The 26002-nt window shown below is 39.2% G+C and overlaps 1 protein-coding gene across 5 annotated transcripts in view; it reads left to right on the top strand.

The window, feature by feature from the left end:
• The first annotated feature begins 5163 nt into the window (after positions 1 to 5163).
• LOC119794433 (collagen alpha-1(XVIII) chain-like) overlaps positions 5164 to 26002 on the top strand; it is a 60391-nt gene continuing 39552 nt past the window's right edge. For 3 of the 5 annotated variants that reach the window (XM_038302002.1, XM_038302003.1, XM_038302001.1), the window contains exon 1: positions 24861 to 25301. In XM_038302002.1, the coding sequence (XP_038157930.1) occupies positions 24983 to 25301 (319 nt within the window). In that variant the 5' untranslated portion in view covers positions 24861 to 24982. Of the gene's footprint in view, positions 5519 to 24860; positions 25302 to 26002 lie in introns of those variants that run through there. The other 2 variants (XM_038302007.1, XM_038302006.1) reach the window with 2 other exon arrangements.

Below are 26002 nucleotides of genomic sequence, written 5' to 3'. Positions count from 1 at the left end.
GGTCTTGTATTATAGCATCTGGGTATAATGAAAACATTGCTTTGTAATTCCTTAGTAAGTTTCTTAGCCCAGGGAGCTTTGCTTTGTTAAGTGAGTAGCAATGACAGCAACTCCTTGGTTTCATAAGAGGTCATTGAATAGGATGTGATCTCAACACCAGAAAGTATGTATGAACAGGGAAGATCGTTAGATTTCACACCGCTGCAAAATAAATGCAGAAACTGCACCACTCAATTATTAATCATTACTGTTTTGATTTCCTACAGCCTCTTACCAATCTGTCTGTGTAATTTGATTGAATTGTCTCTGTTAAGTGCCCTAGGATGACATGTTGTGAACTGGTGCTATATAAATAAACTTAATTGATTGCAATGTTAAATGCCTTAATAACCCTTAATTAAAATGCGCTCTAATTGTAGGTGTGGTGAATGATCTACAAACGCTTTGTTTGCTGTGAAAATCTTGCATTTTGAGCTGGCAGAATACTGACACCATACCCTCCACAACTGTGAGTGTGACTTCTTTAGTGAAGGTGTACAGCCTAAAGGATGGTTTGGGATTGGGCCTTTGTGTAGCTGGAACTACACAGCTTAAGCCGGGCGTACACTGCAATTTTTTTGCCCTGTCGTGTTAGAATTTTTCAATCGGCCCGACTTTCAGCCTGATTGTTCGTTGTGTAATGTACAGGGGTAACGAGGGCGATCAGCCTCTCACGACCACCTCCCCATCAGGAATCGTGAAGTCGGGAGAAAATCAAACATGTTTGATTTTCAGTCGACCGTCGTGGTCAAATCGCTCAATGCGCAAACAAGGATTCTTTTTATTCCTCCTCTCAGATGAAAACACAGAAGCATGGCGGGGTGCGAGTGAAATGGAGTTCTTTCTGTAAAATTGACAGACCGTAGTAGCCACGTTTGCTCAGCCATGTCTTTTTTTCCAAATACGTCGCCGCCTTTTCCTTTTTGGATTTTCAGCACAAAATTGCACAAATTGCCAAGGCAGCGCGTTTCACTCTAGTGAGCTTCATATTCCTCCTCTACTGGTTTGGCTTCTGGATAGATGAGTCTGAGAAAAGCCATCTCACTGCGAAGCTGAGTCTGAAGTGGTTTTTAGACGTACAGTGTGAGCAGGTAGATCGCATCAGTGAGTCATGCTGAACATGCATTGTGAGCTGAAAACTCACACTGTACAGTGTTAGCTGTAGCTGCGTGCAATGATTGAAAAAAATTGCACAATATAATTCAACGATTCTGAGAATGGAGCCAACCCTTTGCAGACCACAGTTAGTGCAGTGTTTGGGAGAAATACAAATAAAAGCAAGAGAAGCTAACAAAAGCCATGGCGAAATGGATACCTAGAGACAGCACACTGCTTAGTGTTGTGGAAGACATCCGTCTGCAAAACATAATGAGAATCACAACAAATAACAGCAGTTATGAAATGCCATCAAGATGCATCATCGGCAGAGGAATAAACGAGTCGTAAAGAAAAGAGAGAGTAGACCGCATGGTTGCCATGCCAACTACAGCTGAAATAGTGTAATGAGTTCAAAACCTTGGACCCAATATTCAAAAACAGACAGATCTGGATAGTTCCAAACTAGCCTTTATTGAACACTAGGGCTGGGTATTGTTCAAAAATTTTCGGTACCGGTACCAATACCGATACCTTCACTTCGATACCGGTTCCTGAACGATACTTTTTTCGATACCAGTTTTATAATATCAATTCGAAGAAAAAGAAAATTACTCAACATAAAAAAGTACAAATCTTGAGTTTTATTTTAAGCTCTGATTTTTCCACTTCATTTTTCCTCTTACATAAAAAAAAATAATCATTGTCTAATATTCACTGTAACATTGTGAGGACCTTTTTACTTAGCAGTTTTCCTTTAGAAAAATTACCATGTCTGACAAACAAGCCCGTTGAATGGGATCCTACTGACAGCGCACCGCTGGTATGTGGTGGTCTGAGCGGCTCCGACAGAAAGAATATTGGAAGGCAGGATGAACTGACTGCACTGATTAAGTTTTGAGGTGGATTTTCCCACTTAAAAACATAATAAAACTACTTTATTCCCACTGATCACAGCAAATATAGCTGCAAGGCAAATAAAGGATAGAGTAGCTCCGCCCAACGCGCATCAGAGCCACTTTTGCACCGCGCAGCCAGAGCAGCAAAGATTCTTCAGCCGCGCGTCAGAAGCTGGTACAAGCAGCAAAAAAGGAAGCAGCAGACGTGATTTTGCTTCTCCTGCTGCGTCCAGTTTGAAATTGCAGCATTATTACATTATTACAGCATTACTCCGCTCTGGCTTTGCTCTGCCCACGGGCTGCTGAGAGGAGGGTGGTTGCGCTGGTTGCGGTCCGCTCTTCTTGCAGTCAAACACCGAGCAACTTTCTGCTCTTAAATTGTTTATGTGCGCGATGTATTGCATTGCGCACTATTAGCATCAGTCTTAATAAAGTGAAGCCGCACTTTTGACCTGGGAGGCATTTTAAAGGAGTTCCGCGACGCTCACAACCAGTTCACAACAGATACACATCAACCCTGGCTGTAGGCGGGACCACCTGTGTATTTTTCCTGGATGACGCAATCACGTTAAGTGTTACAGCCAATCACCGAAACTTGGTACCGAAAGACGAGGCATGTTTCGATACTCGGTAGAACCGAAGCATTTCGGTCGGTACCATAAAAGAACCGTAGTTCGGTACCCAGCCCTATTGAACACTCAGTATGGCTGCTCGTCAGCTAGGGCGTATAAACCGGATCCTATGTGGGAACAGAAACTGAGGTACAGAAGGGGAATCCAAGCCGATGTCAGAAAAACAGTCCAAGTTTGGTGAGCCAGCCGAATCGAGGAATCAATCCAGAACAGAGCAGATTAAAGAGCAGACTAGGGCAAAGCAAAACTTGGGATCCACAGGACAGAAACAGGTCACAATCAGGCAATCAGAAAAACAAACAGAAAGCTAGAGTTACTCACACAAAACAGCTTGAATATTCTGGCACTGGTAGCTGGAAAACACACAGCATATATAGGAGCTAAAAATAGGTGGATCAGATAAGCAGTAAGTGAGTGGAATGAGCAATCAGGCCAGCCACCAGTGCCAGGATCATGACAAATGGACAGCCTGCAGAGGTTGGAAATGCTGCTGCAGCATTGCAGCTATGTTTTACTTATTTCTCACTATTCTGTCTGAGTTTGTGTAAGAAGTGAACAGTTTGTGTTAATGCAGCATGAATATAGAGATCATATTTTTTTGGTGAATATGTGAATACAATTTCTGACTGAAATGAAGTAGATTTTCTGTTGCAGATACTTGACTGAACTCTTGGGAGGAGAAAAGTATATCTCATCCTCTGTGGCTCTCCCTGCTGTTTGCCCCCTCTCTCCATTTATGAAGAGCTCAGATGATGACCCCGCTTACTTGGCCAAGTTAAATTCCGCATTCAGAAAAGACCTGGAGACACATAAGAGAAATACCAACTGTGTAGATTGCCTCATAGTTGGTAGTTTGCAACTGCATTGGACCCCAAGTTCAAGGACCTAAAGTGTATCCCTAGAGCTGAGAGGAGTGAGGTATGGGAATCAATCACCAACCTAAATGAGAAAGAGGGTTACAGCAGACAAAACTTATGGAAGAAAAAAACTATGGGCAACCCCGAAAAAAGTTGACCCTGTTGGCTTCTTCATCCGATACAATGTAGACAGTGTGCATCGCTACAGAGCAGAGCTGGGCAGAAGTTGAGATTCCTCTCCATTAGAGCGATGGTTCAAACATGCAGGCTAACCCAGCAGGCTGGCCTATGCACAGAAGTACTTGGCCACTGCTGAAACCTCAGTTCCCTTTGAAAGGCTGCTTTCTCTTGCTGGTCACATTTTGTAGGTAAAAAGCAAGCTTCTTTATCTTCTAAAAATGTAAATAATCTCGTGTGCCTTAAAAACTGGCTTGGTTAAGAGGAGTGGGAAATATAAATAAACTAAAAGAACACTCCCCTGTAAAGGAAGTTTTAACAGTGAACTTGTTTGTGCTTCACAACTTAGTTTTGAACATAGATTGTAAAGCTACTCATTGCTGAAAGTCTTTGCTGTTACCTGAGAAATAGCCTGTTTGTCCTGATTGTGGCCCAGGATGTTGTTGGTAGATTATTTTTTTTTATTTAGGGAATGTGTGTCAGTAATGTTGTATCTTAATATTTTATTTTATTAATTTTTTTATGTATTTATTTATTTATTTTCAAGTTGAGATTTACAATAAATATTTAAATATTTGTTACTAAGTGCTGATGTTGAGTGTTTGCACTACAAACGTTATGGCACTTCCATTCATATGGCAGTAGAACATTCAATTAAAAGTGCTTTTTACACTTTTTTTTTAATTTATTTTAAAGATTTTTATTGTATCCCAGCTCTAATTTATTTATGTGGATAAGGAGCGTAGCGGCACCCCAGCTCCTTCAGTTTCTTCTGTACCCCATAGAAAAACAGTCTAGCAACAAGTATTGAAACACAAGCAAGACCAGATAATATTCTTCAACTTGTGATGTTTAATAAAAGAAAAACAAAAATAAGAGAACATCCATATTCTCATAATATAAACTCGGTCATAACTGTGTTGCTTCCAGCATATCTGTTTTCCACTCTGTTCTTAAGTACAGTATGTACAAGCAAACAAAAAAAAAAATGTATAGAATTACAGCATGCAGGAAGCCCAAAAATATGCATTTCAAATTGCATTTCTATATTCTATGTTTCAAATATTAGTTTTTAAAAAATTTAATTATAATCTTAACAACAAAAATGTATCAATCTTGTATTTTAACCTTTTTACAACTATAAATGAATTTGTCTCAAATTGGCTCTTACAAGGAGTGAGAGGAGAGTAGAAATAACTGAACACTAGAAAATGCGTTGATTTCAGACATTAAGGAATAAAAAAATGGTTATATGTTTTTTCTGTTGCAAAAATGTGACATCCAATGTTAATGCATTTGACCAGGCAGCTCAGCTGTCCCTTTAAGAGCATGTGATCTCCTTTACCTGAGTTTGAAGACACCTGAAAGGCTCCAACTTCAACTGCAGGTGACATTTCAGTAAACATTTTTTTTAATATCAATGTCGTGCAAAGTTTTCAATTTTCTTATGATACCGTAATTTTGTGTAAGGAAAACTTTTGTGTTCATTGATTATAAAAACCTTTATTTTGAAAACTTCCACAGGAAGGGTAGAGCTCAGAGTGCCCTGTCTCCTGCTCAGCGCGGTGCGTAAAGGCGCACAGACCCTGCGCTGGTTAGCAGGAGGCATTCCTGCAGTTTATTTCTCTGCCTCCTGCAGCTGAGCACGTGTTTTGGGGATGAGAACTGATCCTCTAATTATTTGAGAGGATTTTATTTGTTTTTCTGTCTGAAAAACTAGGAATCAGGATGCCTGGACGCCACAGGTGGTCGATTATGAGCTGGCAGACCTGCAGTTGTTTGCTGCTGGTAGTGGCACAGATAACATCTCAGCGCACAGGTAAGAGCAGAACTGGATTTTATTTTCCTGTTTTAAGTCAGCATTCATTAAAGGATTAAGTAGTAATAATAAAAAAAAGCTTTGGGATGCATTGAAAGAGTGAACAAGTGTCAAACACTAAACCATCAGGAAAATTTTTGCCACTAACTTTATTTGATGCAGAGTTCAAAGAGAGACTATCTAGACTGGGATAGATTTTAGCTGGATACCAGTGTGTAGGCTTAGTTTTTGGTGACTGGAAAAGTCCTCTCCTTAGCTGTCAGAGACATGCTTTACTGGGTTTAAGTTAAATTTATGTTTTAAGGATGTGACCTGTATGCATTACATCAAGCACTGACCTGCTCTGAACAGCCTGGTCCTTCTACTGTCACTTCAAGCAAATGATGGAGCTCAAAAATCATTGTAGCCCCTCTGTGTTAGGCAAGTAAGGCAAGTTTGCATCCATTTATAGACATTCTGCATTTATTGGAGTATTCAATTGAATTGAATCATATAATGCCTCTATTGTCCTTGCACATTACAGTGCAGCAAAACTGACATTTGGGGGCATTCCTGTGGTTGAGTGAGCCATCTGCCAACCTTTTAGCTATGAAGTGGGACTTTCAAATCCTTGCAGGATCATTATGCATCTCTTTGTGTACCTCTTATGGTTATTTCTTATTTGTTTCAACTTGCTCCAGTTCATTTGGGTTTATTTCATGCATATATACTTATGTATCTACCTTGCATTGTATGTCATGTAAATTGTGTCTGCTTGAATAATGTAAAGCATCCAAAGTGAATTTAGATCCCAGGGTTTCTTGGTGTGTTGTGACAGACTAACTGATGGAGCCGACACTGACAGACAGAACAACTCAAACCCTGCCTAAAACTGATCTGTGTGTGCATGCACATTAATGTCTCAGTAGTTGTTTTGTGGTAGATAATTTTGTGGATCTAATTCGAATTGTTTTGTATGACAATGAGAAAGTAGGAATAATACGAAATTGGCTAGAGGTGAGTCAGATGCCAGGCATTCTGGTGAAAACTACCCCTGCAGGGGTCCAACTGGCTACATAACCTGGCCATGACAAGTCTGCTGACACCAAGCCTGTGATATAAACAACCAGATACAAGCCTGATCACACACCTGGATAGACACAAATATTTTCTGCTCCTTTGCCCTCCCTTTCTGTACTTTATTCTTTCTTTCTTGTTCCCTCCACTTTTCCTTTTCTGTTTTCTCTGTCTATGCATGCCTATTCAAATTTTATTTTGGGAACAATGCAGTGTCTCATCCTTTTTTCTGTCTACAGAAGATATTAGCTTCTGCAGGGCATCCTTAACAAGTAGCTGTTATGTTCTGATGCTGTGTCATAAAGCATGCTCTAATTCTAATCATATATTTGTTTTCATGCAGGGTATGATACTAAACTGCTTTGCTAATTTTGACATGTTAACTCTGTTAATTGAGCTCAATCACAACAGTTTGTGGGCCCCCCTCCAAAACTTAAAATATTTCATTGTGGCTCCAGCTAGTCGCGCTCAAAACTTGTTGAAACTCATTAACCTCATAACATTTAACTGCTATTGTTTCAGCTTCTTTCTCTGAAATTTCTCCCCCTTATGGACAAATTTGGCACAACTGTTTGTTAAAATGACAATAAAGAGATCTCAAGCATTCATTTAGCTTATAACATGTTTAAACTTTTTACTATTTTTTCAAATGTCATTATGTAAGTTTTCGCCCTATAATTAGCCTAATTTTCAACCAAAAGATTTTTTTTAATGCCAGTGATTCTGAAATAATTCCCCTAAAGTTTTTTGGATTTTTTTTCAGAGATTTTGCCTGTTTGTGCCGAAGTTGTCACTTTGTTACGAGTTTATGTTTTGGTAAAGATTTTATGTTTTTTTTATGTTGCTTTTAACGTTCTGGCATCCATTCATCCTCCTAGGAGATTCCTCCAAGATTTCAAGTATTTCTTTGATTGTGACCTTTGGGATCAAAGATCTTATAAAGACTTTCATGCATACCATTACTTTTCATTTTATTGTCGAGTTGTTTAGCAACTTTTTATATTAATGTTTGGAAATGTTATGATAGGTTCTCTCTTTTATTATTATTTTGATTCTTTTTCTATTGAACTTTTGAAGAGGCTCGGGTCTCCTGTACCCTTGGGGCCCAAAAATTCATTTTCTATTTGGCTTCTATCAGCTCTAATATCACACAGTCAATCACATTTTTGTATATAGAATATCTGACCATATTTAACTAAAGAAACTTACAGTAAAAATTCTGTAACTGTGGATTAAGGCTTAAACTAACCTGTGTCTCCTAACCTTTTGACATATTTATAATAAATGTTAACTGGAACTTTAAAGCCCAGCTCAATACAACCATTTACCTATTATATGCATTAACTTATTAAGAAAAATATTCATGTAAATTAGACTTTAAGGTTTATCAGTATGAATGTCAGATGTGTTTGTGCTGCTTGACTTGCATTTAAAGTTTAGATGTTGCTTCTTTACAGCCTGTCAGTCCCCCCCCATAAAAAGAAAACACCTATAAACTTCATGGCCTAATTTCACCTGACAGTTTGCCTCCTCTGCAGACCACACACACACACACACACACACACACACACACACAGATGTCACGCTGACATTCAGGCATGCCTACACATTCATGTAGAGACAAAGCCTCTCAATATTCAAAAGTGCTTTGCAAGCCTTATAAGAATTCGTCCATCGAGTCGTAACTGTTCTGTGCATAAAAATGCCCTTCTATTGAATTTAAATGTAGGGCGATAGTAAGTATATGATGCTTACAAAAAAAGCATTCTCCAAAAAGGGGAATGTTTAACCTCACTTAGGAAGCCTCATAAAGTAGCAATTTACCATCTGTTTTTGGTAAGAGTCAGGATGATTTTGTAGGATTTACATCCCTTTTGTTTAACTTTAACGCATTTAACCCCCGATTTACAGTTTTAAGTGTGACAGGAGCAGGAGATGTCTCCCCTAAGTGGTCTTACACCATGTTTTCTGTTATAGATGAGCTTCTATATTATCAACGATGACACAAAACAAAACTCTAAGCTGCACGGCGTGTACTCAGGGTGTAAAAAAATACAGGGGAGCTTGTTGGATAATTGGAGCAGAGAAAGAGAAAATTGAGTAAGCCCTAAGGAGTGTCTTTTTACTCGTCTGAACACGAAGCTCCAATTTTCCATCTCTCATCCATGGAAAAAGCTTTTTTGGCAGAAATTCTAAAATTTTAAAGCCTCAGAGCAACGATAGGGGGAAAAAACTCATAATACCTCAGCTGGTGGGCAAGGTCTATAAACATAGGTCTATATAAATAGAGATATCATCACTTCTATATAAACTTTAAACTTGTTCAAGATTTGTCAGATGAATTACTGATAATCCACTGGGTCTTGTTTTCATAGATCTAATTTGTTAACTGAATCATATCGTTTACGCTTGATAAGATCATTTCAGACTGTGTAAACTGAAAGTTACTGTAAGTCAGTGTGGTTTGTAAAAACATTTCTGTAGTAATAAAGACATGGTGAACACTAAAAAGATTTAATTTAAAATCCCCCTTTTATATGATTTATCTCACTGTTAATTTGATGTCTGATGTTTTAAAAGATTGCTCAGTTTGTTTTTATAGCAAAACTTTTGAGCAGTCAGCATTCTGCCTGCAGATAAAAACCAAAGTTATCTGGGTAAGGAGAGTCTGGATATTTGACATGGAGGAATGAAGCTAACAGAAGCGTACTCAAAGTCAAATACACAGAGGGCCAAAAAAACAAATTTGCTACAAGCCGAGGGCCGGACTGGTTAAATGTTTATCCTACAGGTGATAGAGATGGACACGCTGCAGAGCGAGTGGCAGGTCTCTATCACCTGCAGGATCAGCTCCTTCTATCATGTGCCAAAAGGGTATTTACCGAAATTTCAATGACCATGACTTATTTTGCCTAGCCAGCCACACTGATTGCACTGAGCCTAATTCAGCCTGGTGAACCACAGTTGACTCTGGCCAGATTTGACTGGACCAATCACAATGCAAGAGGCGGGACTTTACTATGCGTGACTCTCAGCCCAAGAATTACCCACAATGTTGCAGTGCTTTTCTGCTAGCATAACAAGCTGGTGACTAGAATGCTGCATTAATGATTACAGATGTATTAAAGAGCACACAATATCCTCAGATTTTATAGGCATATATAATAATGGGCATCCAAAGCTATTTGATTTGTTCTAACCTGATGACGCTGACCCTGTTTGTCCCGACTTTAAAATCAAGCACTACCAGCACTTTACCAGTCTAATATGTTGTGTATATGTCGTATAATTCTGGCTAGCCAGGTTAGGGGTTACTACTTTATTATCAGTAATATGCTCACTTTTGTACATGGGAAGCATATAAGTAAATATATGTTGAATCATACTGCTGTACAGAACGAATATGTTTACTGAGGGATAAATGGCTGTTTGGATTGGAGAGGTTGCAGATCTGTGTTCTAGTCCCTGTGTCATGAAACGAGGACAGAAGGACCCAGTATTCAAGGAGAAACAGTCAGTGGGAAAGTTCAAAAAGTTTATTAAATAAAACAAAAACTAAAGTGGAGCTGTGGCTCGCAGACACTGCAGGATGGGGAGCGGGGCACCGCCCAATCACAAACACTCTGGTTTAGCAGTTCAGTCCATACCCCTAGAGAGGGGTGCAACCCAGCCGATGGGCTGAGAGCTGACGCGGCTCGTGTCACCCAGAGTGTCCCCGGTGCTGCAGCTCCGGAGGAGTTGCAGGAAGCCGATCCTGATCAGGGATACAGATCAGGCAGGAACGGACAGAACGGGTTGAAGGATCCAGACTTCCAGGCATACGCAGGCTCCCAGGAGGGTTCAGAGTCTGACAGGGTCCGAAAGCGTGACCAGGTGGTCATGCACAGGAGCAGACAGGATCAGGTACAGCTGAGCAGGCTCAGTGGAAGAGGGTAGCCAAGACTAGGGATGGGAATCGAAAACCGGTTCCTGTTCAGAACCGGTTCCGTATTTTCCGATTCCATGGCATCGTTTGGCAGCTCGCTGAACGATTCTTTTTTCGATTCCCGCAGCACCAGAGCCTAGAGCGCCGGCTCTGGGGAGCATGACTTACGTCACGTTTTTTACGTACGTTACGTAAGTTACGCAAGTTACGCAAGTTACGCAATTTGGAAATAACTATTCGAGGAGGAAGACAGCGAGCTGCGGTCACTTTTTGAATCAAAGCCCCGTCTTTCCTTAGCCCAGAGGGTAGATCAGGAAATCCAGCTCTATAAAAGCTTGCCCTCCATCCCCTGCAGGGATAGCGCCACACTGTGGTGGTGGAACAAGCAAGATACGCTGCCCTTGCTATCTGGACTGGCTGAAAACTACCTCTGTGTGCAGGCTTCCTGCACCCCATCTGAGAGGGTGTTCTCCACGGCTGGAGACACCATAAGCCCTGAAAGATCCTGTATCCTTCCAGAAAAAGCAGATATGCTCATCTTTCTGCAAAAGAACTGTTAATTTTCCCTACTAATTTTTTATAATTAGTATTTTTTGTTATTTAAAATAGGTTATTATCCCATCATTTGTTATTAGACATTGTTGGTTATTAAGTTTGTTCTTGTATTCATTTTTCATTTAAACACAGATGTTACTCCAGTTTCACATTTCCTGTGGACATCTTGATCTTGTTGAGTTTGTAAGATTGTGCAATAGTTAAGTAAACAAAGTTGATTCTGATAATCAAACTGTTTGTTCTCCTTTTTCCCCCAAATTGGAATCGAAAAAAGAATCGATAAAGAATCGAATCGTTTAATAGAATCGAAAAGGGAATCGGAATCGTGAAAATCTTTTCAATTCCCAACCCTAGCCAAGACAGGACGTGGAACCAGAACTTGATGCAGGACTTTAAACTGTTCTCCTCCCTGGAGCCAGGCTTACTGAGATAAAAACTGGACCTCCCCACATATAGAGCCAAAAACTACGACGGAGTATTAGGGCCACACATGAAGAGAAAAAATATTTTTGCCATGACAAGATTAAACTCGACATGTCGACTTTAAAGTCGACATGTCGACATTAAACTCAACATTTCGAGAATAAAGTTGAAATGTCATGTTGAGTTTAATCTCGACGTGTCGACAATAAAGTTGAAATTAGCTCAAGAGAGCCAACCACTGCACAGGATATGTGTAGATGATTTGGTCAAATTGTACTTTCTGTGATGATTATACATATGTGGTGCGCGGTTTCTCTTTATCTTTTCTCCAAACTTTGGAATGTCGAGATTAAAGTCGCCACGATATATCAACTTTATTCTCGAAATGGCGAGTTTAAAGTCGACACGTCGAGATTAAACTCAACAAGACATTTCAACTTTTTTCTCGAAATGGCGAGTTTAAAGTCGACACGTCGAGATTAAACTCAACATGACATTTCAACTTTATTCTCGAAATGTTGACTTTAGAGTCGACATGTCAAGTTTAATCTCGTCATGGCAAAAATATTTTTTCTCTTCATGTGTGGCCCTAATACTCTGTCGTAAAAAACCCAGAGGACTCCGCGGGGGAACAGTGGATGATCAGGAGACGAGACAAACACAAAAACCTCTTTCCACTGGCTGCTAGGATCCAGGACAAGAACCAAGGCAAAAACAGAACAGACAGACTAACAGAAAGACAAGTAGTGATCTGGCCCTGAATGCTCAGGCTGAACTGAATATAACCAAGAGGAAACAGGTGAGAGGAATAAATTATAATTGAGGCAGGGAGGGAAAACGGCAGGTGAAAGGAATGACTAATTAAGGGAGAGCAAACAGGCTAGATCATGACACCCGGGGGCTAGGGTTATGACAGAAAACAGAGATCCTGTGTTCTATATACAGCATACAAAGATTGCAATAATGTGCAACAAAGAATATTTAATATTTTGAATTTTATGCCACCAGCATACAGACAAAAACATCCAACAAAAACTTTAAACATAATTATAGAGCTTTTTGGTTTAAAATGGACTTGTTTTGTAGTTTTAAGACACTTTGAGGAAGAGAAATGGAGATTTGTATGCACTGTTATATCTTGGCCTGAAACTAACAATTACTTTGCTAATCAATTTATCTGTTTATTATTTCTTTCCATTTATTGATAAAAAAATTGGATAGATCTTTTAGCTAATGACGTGTGATCTAACAGTTTTAGAACAGGTTTTTTGAATATTGATGAAACACAGAAGTAGGAGCTGGAACTCATTGGACTGGTGAACCGTAACTGGAAAGTCTGAAGGAGAGGTCACAGTGATTAGTTCAGTGACCGTAGGAAAATTGAGGCTTGAATATAGCTGGAGATAAAATCTCGTTTGAAGGCTCTTGTTAATCCTTGAATCCACTTTGTGGGGAATTAATCCAGAGGAGAGGGAACTCATTGGAGAGCGACAGGTAGACATACGTTGGACCCAGAGGAGTAATGGAGCGGACCATCATTTGGTTTTCCGATGAGGACTTGAACGGATCATGTGGAGGTTTACCCCTGCTCAGTGTGTATCAGTAATCCTTCCAGGGGGAGAAGGTCAAGGTTATCCAGCTACACAGGAAAGACAAAAATAACCTTAGACTCAGAGAAACAAAGCTTCGGTTAGACTCTGCTAATCTCAGCATGGCTAGAGTACCTGAAACTGGCAAACACTTTGGCGTCGAGGTAGTGACAGCCCACTGCTCAAATACTCCTCCGGTAACGATCCAACGAGCCGCAGGTGTGTAGGGAGGCACAACGAGGAACAGGGCACCACCTGGTGGTGGAGAGAGCATAACACAAAAACAACCCACACAAACTGGATTCCTAACAAAGATCTCCGCACAAAAAAAAGGCATTGCATGAATTTCGCTTTACCAAGTATTATTTCTGGTAATGGATTATGATAAGGTTTACATTTGCAGTTTGGATCGTTATTAAAATGTTGTTTAATAATTTCATGTACATATTGTATTTTTTTTGCAAGACTTAACATGACTTAACTTGCTGACTTTATAAATGGTCAAGCTTAAAATTAAATGGTCTCATGCAGCAGGTAAAAACTAGATTTTTGCTGCTGGCTAATAACACAAAGCATATTCTGGTCTATCAGATGTAGCTGTCAGTTTCTGCTACTCGTACGCTATTTTGAGAAAGCATATTTATATTATAGAACACTGGAGTTAATGAGGCCTCCTTTATTCATGCCATTTAATTCACTTAATTTATTACTTTAACTCGTTTTGTTTATCAAACTTCCCATGAAAATTATAGTGCGGAAAAAAATATCAAGACCCATTTTTTTATAGAGGGGGGTCTGAAGGGGGGTGGTGAAGTTTTTCTTTGTTTCATTCACAACTAAATCTGGTGTATTTACAACTGTAATATCTCTTATACTACAAAAATATACATTTCTATGTAACCTTTAGAAATGGGACAACATTTAGATCTGCTTTTTGATGTTTACTTGCATATGGCAGCTGAAAAGGAAAATCTGGACGGGCTAAGCAGTGAAAGCTTGGCCTTTAAAAAAAAACAAAAGTTATGGTGCTCTCAACACCCGAGGGAAATTTCACCTCTGCAGTTAACTCCCATTCTTATGTGTGATTACAGCTTTTCCACCAAGCATGTCTCGGATGCAGCTTCGCTTGCCTCCTGCAGATAATTACCCCTGCATACCTAAACGAGTGAAACTTCAAAGTCTCACTAATGCAGCTGAGGGTATTTTTTTTTTAGCTGTTAAAGTGTTACAGCAGAGGTGTGATCATGTGCTGAGGGGGTTACAGGATGTTTGGCTTTACATCTCTTACATTTCCATATACCGTTCATCGCATGGTCAAAGCAGGCCATTGTGATCTAAATTAATGGGGAAATGTGGTTTTTCCAGCTTCAGGTCTCATGATGATGGGGGCTTTGGTTTCTGCTTTCACCTGCCCCTCTCTTTAAGATCTAATCGACAGAAATCCTCCAAAAGAATACAGCTGCATGCTAAATTGAGTTTAATTCAATAGTTAAGACACCTGGATAAAGCTGTAAATCGGTGGATTTGCCATGTCTATGAATGTTTATTAAACAAAAACTTAAATAGTTTTGATAACTCAAGACCTAAAACCTTTCAATGGCTAATTCAAAGTAGGAACGATTAGAATAAATGAGATTCAAGTTAAAATAGTCATAGATGTAGCACAAAAAATACAAAGACATAATTGTTTGCCATATGGACTTTAAATACGGTTAATGCTTTATCAAAGAGAAACACGAAAAAAGCTTAAATAAATAAAAATGGGAACCTTTTCACCTTATTTTTTATGCAAAAGTGAATGTCTCTGAACTTATTTTCTTCTTTTATTATGCAGCACTTGTTTCACTGCTTCCCTTTGGCTAAGAAACATAAGCTTAGCAGGAGATAAAGGAGTTCAGTAAATTATAGGCAGAAGTAAATATTCACATATTTTTGAAAAATATTAACTTTAAAACCATGGAATCTGTTAGATGTCTGCCTGTAGCATCTTTTACTACATCCCAGCACAGGAAGAATGCTGTTTTATAAGATAGAAATGTAATTGTGGATCATTTCCTATTTCTTATAGCCTTTACATAGAGTGTCAACTGATGAGTTCATAGATAAAACAAGGGGCAAAGATAAGAGCCAGGTGGGACACCACATGTTAAAGTGTCTGAATTGAATACTTTATCTTCAAATGGAAAACATTTTCAAAACTTTTATATAAGAATGTTTGTTATTTTATTTTACGTAAAAAAAAAAAAAACTGCAATGATCCCAGAGACATGAATATGCACACCCTACATAATAAATAAATCACCTCATGGTTCAGTTTAAATCTTCTATTTTCATTTGTTCCCACCTAGCAATAAATAACCAGATTAACTTCAGCTTTAGTGCAGCAGTTTTATAAGGATATTATCTTCCATTTGCCTGTTTTTAATCTCAGGGTAAATCATTATTTTCTAGTTAGTTCCTTAATGATCTCACTGTTGACGGGGATCTAAATATTATATTACAGTAGAAATTAGCTGCATTGCAACATCTAAAACTTTCTCCAAAATAGTCTGAAAAAGGGAAGAGAAGTTACCAAGCTGCCTTTCTTAAAACGCTAGGGGTCGCATCCCCCACATTGAATACCTCTGACCTACAGTAAGGAATGCAGCTGGAGGACAGAATCTTCACTTCCAAAGAAAACACTAATTATTGCTACAGCAAGGCATGCAAACTGTAAAATAACAAAAATAGAGGATCATGCTCTGGGATTTTTTTCTTGTCAAGCCGGATGATATTACTAATGAAATTAAATGAAGCTCTAGCGAAAGTTCAATCGAAGAAACTCTGACTTACCTCACATCATCAGAAGCCGATCCGTCTCCGAAGCGAGCCAATCAGCTTTGAACTACTCCACCACGAAGCCCAATCAGCGTCCTGCTTCCACTTTATAAACTCCCTCAAATCTCACCACAGCCGCTATCCTGCAATCGCAATGTCGGATTTCGATCCAGACGACAATTCACCCACCTCCATCCCCTTCTCCGCCATCGCAGCCGAATCGTCTTCCATGACACGACTTCACCTCAACTTCATCAGAGAGTATTAATCCCAGTTGTCACCATCCCTCGTCTCATCGCATTGGTCCGGCAGAAGACCACCATGTTGAGCCCGGTTCTGCCAGAGGTTTCTTCCCAAGGGGAGTTTTTCCTCTCCACTGTCGCTTCATGCTTGCTCATCATGGACAGTTCACGGTACCTGCATCACCGAGCAGGACCTCTATATCCCGAGTCTGAGTGAAGCCCCGGCGTCAGCTCCCTCAGTCTTCTAGTCCCACAATTCTGCCCAGCAGATCACCTTGTCAACCAGCTCGGATTAAACCACCACCAGTTTCAGGCCCGGGGGGATCATCCATATTCACATTAATCTACTCATGCATGTTAAAGCATAATTCAGCATGAATGTTCCTGCCGAGGTCTGAGCGCCAAAGACTATACTTTCTTATCAATAAATTGTTCTAATTATCTTTTCTCTCTGTGTGAGTTTTTCAGATTGAACTGACATTTCTTAATACCAGATTAGTTTTTACACAACACGTTAAGGTGTTTTTTTAGGATGTTTAAGGTGACAGGATATTTAATTTTTCAGTTATGATATCTGACCAAATATCAAATAAACAAAATAAGAGTTCACCAAAAAGAGAGGAAAAGTCCAGCTAGGATCAAATCTGACAGAAAATATGTGTGATGTGGACTATACAGGATGTACATCAGTGTAAAAGGTAGTAAAAAGTGGAAACATATGATCAACAAACGGTTATATTAACATGGAGAGTATGCTCAATACCAGGGTTAACCAATTAAAAATGAACGGGGTGCAAATAAAGAAAATCATCAACCAGTAAAGGTCCAGAGACATTTTTAATTAGAATCTATTGCTTTAGACAGAGTTTAACAATGAAATAAAATGAGTTTTTTTTAATGCATCCATGTTATAGATTTTATTTTTTAATAAAAATAGAAAAAAAAATAGAAAATTTTTCCATTTTTAAGTGTTTTTTGAAGAAGAGAACAACAATCGTCCAGTTTGGTGTATAGACAATTTCCTGATTCACATCTTTTATAAAACACCTGAACTGACCTTTTTTTTTTGTTGGTGGTGGTTTTTCTGTCTTAATGAGAGCAGTGCGCAACAGGCTGCCCTGCATGGCTTTAATATTTATCTTTGATTCTGTTCATGGTGGAGAATCCTGCTTCACAGCAGCAGGTTGAACCAAACATGCTCAACATGTGCAGGGTCATCTTTGAGCACGCCATTTCACTTTTCTGTCGCTAGTTCACCACAGTTCTTTCAGCACTCCACTCTTTCTCTGCTTTCTTTTTCTCATCATCATCTCCTTCTTTCCCATCGCCCAGCTTGCCACAGGTTTTCCTGCTGTGTCTAAAAGTAGCTAGCAGCAGCAACCCAGACTGACAGCAGCTCATTGGCTAATTTAGATTACGTGTAGCTTGGTGCCGGCGCTCTGGATGGCTTTACCATATTAACAGGAGAAGCGGCAAAAGGGAAGTTAGACACTGTCATTGGACAACATGAAGTAATTTATAAATGTTTTAAATCAGGTTGGGTCCAGATTAGTTAATCCGTGACCTCTGCTCTATACAGTTCCATCATTACATGAGTGTTTTTGCTAAATACAAATACAGAATTAACTTTCTGTACCACAATGTTCATGCATCAGAATGTTTTTCCTTTTACAGTATGACTCAGCTTGACCCATTAGGGTCATTAACAGACTGCAGGAATTCAAACCTGCACCAGCAAGGAGAACTCAAGCACACATTGCCTGAAGCTCTTGCAGCTGAAATACTGCGCTGAAAGGTTAAGAGGGTCAAGTTAAGTTTACAGTTTCTCTTCTAATCACCTAAACAGGCTTCAAGGCTGCTGTATATTTTTCGATGTCGTTCAATAAGAGTTTTAATTTACAGCGTGTCTCTTTTTTTTGCTAAAAACGAGTCAATGAACATTTTTCCCCATCCGACGTTCTCATTCAGCAACCCAAACAAGGAGTTGGCTGTCTGCAGTCTGTTGTAAATCCAGCGCCTGAGGCTGGATGAGGGAATTAAAACTTCTTGCAGCTTCTTGTTGCTCTTCTTAATGCCAAGAAACTACTTGAGCATTCAGCAGCAAAAACATAACTGTTTCAACTGTTGATTTTTGCTGATCCTCTGCCAAAGTAGCCTAGAGGAAAACTTTCTTTTATTTGGCCTGTTTGCGTTGAAAGATCATGTTGTGTTGTGTGATAACATGAAAGTCCTAAAGAGATGAGTTGAATCTGCTCTGGGTGGTGCATAGCTACAGCAGCAAGACATAACTGTCCACTTTCACTGGATAGAAGCGATCAGAGCAGCCAATGGGTCCATGCTAACTCTGGAAGAGCTGCAGAGATCTGTCGATAAAATGTGCACAACAGGACGAGTTGAGTACTCCTCAGCTCTCCCCTGTATTTGACAAGAGCTTTGTAAGACAGAACAGTTAGAACCATAGGAATTAGAAAATAGGCCTAGATGAGACCAAATTAAAGCCTTCCTACCTGCAGAAAAGAAGCTTTGTGGTGCTAACGTTTTGTTTGGGGGTTTATTTTGCTAATCTGAAGGTAGATGGAGTTAAAGATTGGAAATGGAAGAACACATATTAGAGACTGCAGATTGGGGCAGAAGTTTGCCTTCCATCAGGATAATGATCATAAACAGTCAATATTATTTTAATAACCATGCTAATCAAGATTTGTAATTTTAACAGGCCTTGAAGACTGCTTTTTGTCAAGAGCTACGGCTTAATATGCATTGATTTAGTTTTATTAACTCTTAAAAAGTTAATTGAGTTTGCAATAACGATTGGTACAAGTGCCGGTTTGCATGGTTAACTATAAATCCCAAATATTGTTGACCTTTCACATCATTTTGTAGTTTAGAAAAATCTATCTGAAGAGCCTTTGAGAAACATTTCAAGTAGAAACGATTACCCTTAATCTGACTGAATATCTTACATCTGCTCATGAGGTGCTTTTGTTTTGGTTAAACATTGTTAATAAATGAAGGTCAGCAGTAAGTTGAGCCTCTGCCGCCGTCTGCTGGCTATTATGGTGTATGGATGCACCAGCATGTGTTATAATGATAACCTTACGGTGAAAAGATGTGGAGTTCTACTAGACAAAAACATAAGTGTGAGAAAAAGCTAACTTTTTGTTTGTAGTTTGCATTTTCTATCTATTATTGTTACCCACTAAAAAATTGGTTTTTATGTACTTCCACCCTGTAAAACCAACCACTGCATAGATCCTAAACTGTCTTATTAGGTTAGATGTAGAGATCTACAAGGTTCTGCAGTTTTTCTTTAGTTCCAACTGCTTCATGACATCTGCTCTATATTACATATCATGTTTCAGGAACAGTTCACATGCTCAGATTTCTCATTGTAGACCCCAAAACCCTCCTGATGAAACACATCTGCTCCTGTACAATGAACAGAGCAGAACAGCCCCTCAACCCCCAGACCATTCCACTAAAAAAGCTGAGTTTTCCAAGGTTTAGTGGCCCAGAGCAGCAGTCACCACACATCGATGAAAACCAGTGGTTGGAGATATTCCGGGTCATAGATGGGAAACCTTTACTCAGCATTTGAGAACATTTGATATGAAAGAGGTTGATGGTAATGAGGTTTAACAACCTTTTGCTGCTTTTGATTATTCTTCCTCAAAGAGAGAGGCTACAGTAGGAAAAACTTTAATATTGAGTAGCTTCATGTTTAGCTGGTATTTGATGTCATCTTCTTGATCATAGTTTGAAGAACGAAACACAGCAGACCTATATTTTACCCAAGTAACTTAATGGAGCTTAAGTGAAAAAGATTCCCTATGTTCTGGTTAGAATGGTACGAGGGGCGTTCAATAAGTAATGCCCCTGACACACTTCCAGATGTTTGATCCAGCTGAAATTTTGCATGTGAGGTTATTTAAATCTTCATAGATTAAATAGCAAATTACAGCTCTGAACTATTTGTGGTTTATGACTTACAGGTGTTTAACCTGAGTAAAGTCTGAAATGGAGCCTGTTAAGTTTCGAGCAGTGATCCAGTTTTTCTATTGGAAAGGACTCACACCACGGGAGACTTTTGATGAAATTAAAGCAACTTATGGTGATGATGCCCATTATATGACCTTGCAAAGTGTTTTACAAGTTTATATTATGGGACATTATCACTACACTGCAAAAACAATCCAGAAATAAGTAAAAAAATGGCTTAAAGTAAGTATATTTAGCCTTAATTTGAGCAGGTAAATAAGATGATTTGCCAATGGAATGAGTATTTTCACTCTTAAAATAAGATAGTTAGATAATATTTACTTGAAATAAGACGATAAAATAGTTTTTTCTTATTTTAAAAGGAAATTGTCTTGTTCCATTGGCAAAGTGTCTTACTTATCTCCTCAAATCAAGGAAAAACACACTTATTTTAAGAAAAAATAACTTATTGAGATTTATATTTTTTGCAGTGTATAAGTTACTTTCATTTGATCAAAAGTCTCCCGCTGTGTGCATCCTTTCTGTCAGGTTTCTGTTATAGTATTCAGTCTTGCTTTACTCCTTGTTTTCTAGTGTTAGTGGTTTTGTTTTATTTTGCTGTGTTCTTTGGTTTTTTTCCAGTTACTGTCCTAGTCTGGGTTCTATTATGTTTTCTTTTGAGTGTTTAGTTTTCTTTTCTCCATGTTTTATAGTCCTAGTAATTTAACATTGTGTTATTTTGTTGCTCTCTGCTGCCCTCTTATGTTCTCCTTCTTCACTAGCTCTTTCCCTCTCTTGTTCTGTGCACACCTGCTCCCAGTTTCCTCATTAGCCCCCTCTTTGTCTCTGTCTCCTCTAAAAGCCCTCTCTCTTCAGTTCCCCTTTGCTGGGTCCTCGTCAAACACCGTCAAACATGCTCCAACTCCTTCTCTCAGGGCCTTCCTCCTTATGATTGTGATTCCCCTGATGTCTCCATGGTTTCTGGTATGTTTTGACTAGTTTTCATGTTTTTTATTTTTTTATTTTTGGACTCCTGGTTTCATGTTTGTTTGGACTTTGTTTTCTTTTTGGATTTTTTTGGATAACCTGCCTCTGTTTTCTGTTAAGTCATTATTAAATCCACAATTAGTTAAGAGCTGTAATTTCCTATTTTATCTATAGAGAATTAAATAATTTCACATGCACAATTTCCGGTCGATCAAACATTTGGAAGGGGGTCAGGGGCATTACTTATTGAACGCCCCTCGTACAACTGTTTGTTTTGGGTAGGACAATCAAGAATAATAGTTTTTCTTTTTTTCCAAAGTAAAATCAATGACTTTATTGATTTTTACAAAAAGGAATCAGGCTGAGCCTCGTTCTGCTGGATGTGTTATGTTATTAAAGTGAATTTTTTCTCTACTATCACACATGCTGAGTAACACAATGAGAGCCAATGTCTACTGTTGCCATCTGTTCCTTCAGAAGGAGCAAGTCTGCAAGTTAAAGACTGAACTTGACTCCACTGTTTGACAATTAGGGTCAGTTATAGCTTGTGCTAGATTTGGACTCTTTTGGATTTAATCAGGTTAACACTTTATTGTGCTTTAAGTATCCAGGAAAAGTGTAAAATCCTTGCCTATATTTTACATAATTTAAATCAGCGGGAGGTTAGCAGCTGGTTGACATTTTCTGAGGAACTTAAAACGCCCAAATTAAGCAAACGAAGTCCAAATCTTTCCTCCTTCGGTCACAGAGGTTTTAGCACATCTGCTAACACCAGCAGCGTTGTTTGAATTAACAAATGTGCCATGCAGTTTTGGGTGTGGGAGGTCCAGCAGCTGGAATGTAGAACAGCTGGGCGTCCCATCTTGGCAGATGAGTCGAGCTGTATGATGGCGAGGAAGAGGATGGATCCTTCTCTTATCTGTGAGAACCTAGAAGTCAGAGGATTTTCTCAGAGAGAAATTCTCCCCCTTCAGCTGCTGTCTGTCATTCATCATTCACAGTGCTGCTGTTTCTGCCCAGCTGTGTCGTTGATCACCTCAACGTTGCTGCTCACTCTTTCAGAGTTTGTTGCTCTTATGCAGGAAGGCGTAATAACGCATGTCATGGTTTGTAACTGAACCACACATTCCCCGGTTTTTGCCGTGGAGAACCTGATTTATTTCTTGTCAGCTGCAGGTCTTTTGTTTTCTGTCACAACATGGCTACAGTTTTCTCACAGCGTCATCTAATTTGTCAGCTGTGCTTTTTTTTTTTCAAAGCTTTTTCCCACAGTAAGAACAAACCATGTGTAGTGAAGGAAGAAGTGCCTAACTACCTTTTACAAACCAATCAATGTTTAAATGCCTTATTAAAAGAAATCCATTAACCAATCTCAGATAGAGGAAGACAATAGATGATGTTTTTATATAAAAAGTGTAATCAATGTTGTTAACAAGTGTAAACAAAGGAATTTCCTTCCTTTTAAATTGATTTTATACCTCATTAACAGCTGATAATCTTACCTTCCATACAAATCTAAATGAGTAAGGACCCAAATTAATGTAGAAAGGCCAAAGAAACATTTACTCGGCAGTCTGACCCAAACTAAAAGAAAAAGTCTAAAATCAGACAGGAAACAGCAGGATCTGATAGAAAACAGAGAAAAAAAAACCAAGTCCCAGAGAGAAGGAGGACAGATGGAGTGTTGGAGAGGAGAGACATATGGAGAACTGAGGAGGTGAGTGAAGGAAACTAAAAAACCAAAACTTTCCCTAAAGGCAAATAAACTGATCAATCCAGGTAGGAGTTTGTTTTAAAATGACCAAACCTCAACATCATGATAATAATACTCTGACATGTCTAGTGGTTCAAAGATCTGGTATAAAATAAGTGTATCATGGAGTGTTTTTTTCTACTTAAAAATAGGTAAAATAACAATTTTCTGCATTACTCTCATTTACTCAAGTAGTATCAAAAGTTGATGTCTTTTATTGTGATACGTCAGATAACAACACAAAGTGGGAAAACAACAGGAAGTACGGTAAAAGGAAAAGATTTATGGGTGCCAAACTTATTTCTTTACTATCAAAAATCTTTAAAGTGTGGCATGTATTTTGTCTTTTTGATGATTCTTTGCAGAATAGCTCCAACTCAGTGACACAGAATAGAGAATATATGTAAGATTCATCTATTCAAATCTTACCACAGATTCTAACTTTGATTAGGCCATTTTAGCAAAATTAAATGTTTTGATCTAAATCAGGGGTTAGCAAACTTAGCAATAAAATAAAATAAAACATTTTTATAAAAATTTTATAAATACCTCCAAAACAAACTGTGTTTTATAGTACGACAAATGATTTTACTAATTTAATTTTTAGGCCTAAAAAAAAAAAAATATGTGAACAGAAAGACAATGAATATTTATCTGAATTTAACTTTCCATGTTGTTTGGGGCATATTGACTAAGATTATTCTCTTTATTTTTGAAATCAGATGATACTGGAAACAAAAAAGTTGATAAAATTATCCTTTTTATTATGTTTTTATTATGTTATATTAAGAATTATAACAAAGTTCCGTACAATATTTTGCCAATGGCATAAAGCATCTGTGAATGCCCTAATGACCTAAATAGGACTCTCTGGATGTGTGTTTAAAGTTGTCCTGCTAAAAAGTAACCTGAGATTAAGTCTTCTGCAGCATCTAACAGGGTTTCTTCCATGATTGTCCTTGGCTGATGTCAATATGTGTCTCCAAATGCTGGGAGGTTAACGTTGCTGGCCACATTTGTAGAGTTTCATTAAAAACCATATTAAAAAGAGGCTAAATATGAATAAAAGCTGCACTCTTCAGATTTGAATTTGGAGAAACTTTCTAATTCATCCTTTTACTTTGAATTCAGATTCTCACTTCCATCCATCCGTTTTATGACACGCTTTTTCCGAGCTGGGGTCGCGAGGGGTGCTGGAGCCTATATCCAGCTGTCTATGGGTGAGAGGCGGGATACACCCTGGACAGGTCGCCAGTCCATCGCAGGACATTACAGAGAAAAACAGAACAACATTCATTTACACACACACTCAACACTAAGCAGAATTTAGAGAAGCCAATTAACCTACCATTCATGTTTTTGGATTCTGGGAGGAAGCCGGAGTACCCAGAGAGAACCCATGCATGTTCAGGGAGAACATGCTAATTCCATTAAGAAAGACCCCAGGGAATCGGACCTAGAACCTCCTTACTGCAAGGCAGCAGTGCTACCCACTGCAGCACTGAGCAGCCCTCACTTTCATAACATGGCAAAATGTGAAAAAAGATTTATGAATATGAGAATTTTCAGCTTTATATTGAAGAGTAGTGGGTAATTTTAATATGAGCCATTTAATTAATTCATAGAAGCATAATATATTGGACAAATTTGCCTCCTTTTTTATCAAAATTGTTTCTCTAAAGCTCCTCTTTCTTTTTCATTAACATTTTTTCTGTTCTAGCTTGCAGACCAGAACATAAACAACTGAAGCACCAAATCAGGTCTTGGTTCTGAAAGCATGAATTTAATCTTAGAAAGGTCTAGTATGATGGTATTGCTGAACATTTCAAGCTACGTCTGCAGGTTGTTAAGCAGTGGTCCCATGGGAGGTAGTTTTTTAGTCATTAGGGGAGGAGTCTGTGTGTTGGGGAAACTGAGTAATAGTTTCTGTCATCACATCTTAAGCCCCCCTCCACTGTCAGGCCTCCCCCTTTGGCCTAATCACAGGGAGGGTCTCTGAGCATTTCATGTGTCTGTGTTGCCAGTCTGTGGATGCTCAGTGGCCCATGAACAGCTTGGATTTAACTGCTGGGCGGCTGGCTAACAGGTGGCGTTTAGAGGAAACAGTGGGAGCTCTGTGCAGAAGGGGAAAGCAGCATCATGCAGCAGATCAAGACATGGTCCCTTCTCCTGGTTCTCTGTGCTGGATGTTTGGACGCTTGGTTTTACAATAATAAACCCTCAACGGAGAGGCTAAAGGACGCAAAAACAAAAGATACCACCACTCCCACTGCTGTACTGATGAGGGAAGGGAAGGAGGATGGTAACCTGTCGGATGTTGGGGAGGAAATCCTCAAAGTAGCCACAGGAATCCGTAATTTAATCGATGAATGGGATGCAAATACAACCGCCCGGACTACAACTGGAAACCAGACAAGGATGATGGAGACAGCAAAGCCCAACATTACAGATGAAACAGGCAGGTTAAGAGGGGAAGGGGTGGAGCAGAGATCCGGGTTTGGGGAAGAGGATCGGTTAGCGTCAGGCGATGACTCTGGTGGTAGGTTAGATATTTCCAGCACTATCACACCTTCAACATCACCTTGCTTCCCTGTCCCAGCTGCTTGGCCAATATGTAAGCAACCCAAGTTTTTCACGCTGCCAAACTTTTTCAACCACACTTCTGTGGAGGAGGTGGAGGCTGTCCTGAATAAATGGGTGTGGCTAAAGAGGGCCAGCTGTCACCACAGTACGGAGTTGTTCCTCTGCCTCCTGCTGGCACCCAGGTGCTCCCTTCCTGCTTCGCATCTTCCATGTCGCAGCTTCTGCCATGTGCTGCAGGACAGCTGCTGGGGGTCCCTGGAAAACAGGAGTCTCCCGGTGGACTGTCACCTCCTGCCGGAGAGCGAGCAGGAGTTCGAGACTCCTGGGTGTGCGACTGTTAGTAACCAGAAAGGTAACCCCGGTGGATTGAAATGTATCTTGAACGCCGATACATTTCGAATCTGATTAGGTTTTTTTGTGTGTCTGTTGTTTTAAGGTCATAGGAAAATCATATTTAATATTCAATTAATTCTGGCTTAAACTTGTATATATAAATGTACTCTTTATCAGGTCATATATTCCCAAAAGTTTCTATTTAAAAAAAATCCTGTCTTAAAATCTGTGGGGGGGGTTTTC

This window comes from Cyprinodon tularosa, unplaced genomic scaffold (assembly GCF_016077235.1).
Source record: "Cyprinodon tularosa strain WSP-4 unplaced genomic scaffold, ASM1607723v1 ctg48, whole genome shotgun sequence".
In the NCBI taxonomy this organism is placed as follows: Eukaryota; Metazoa; Chordata; class Actinopteri; order Cyprinodontiformes; family Cyprinodontidae; genus Cyprinodon; species Cyprinodon tularosa.
This window is presented reverse-complemented; position numbering and strand designations above follow the sequence as displayed.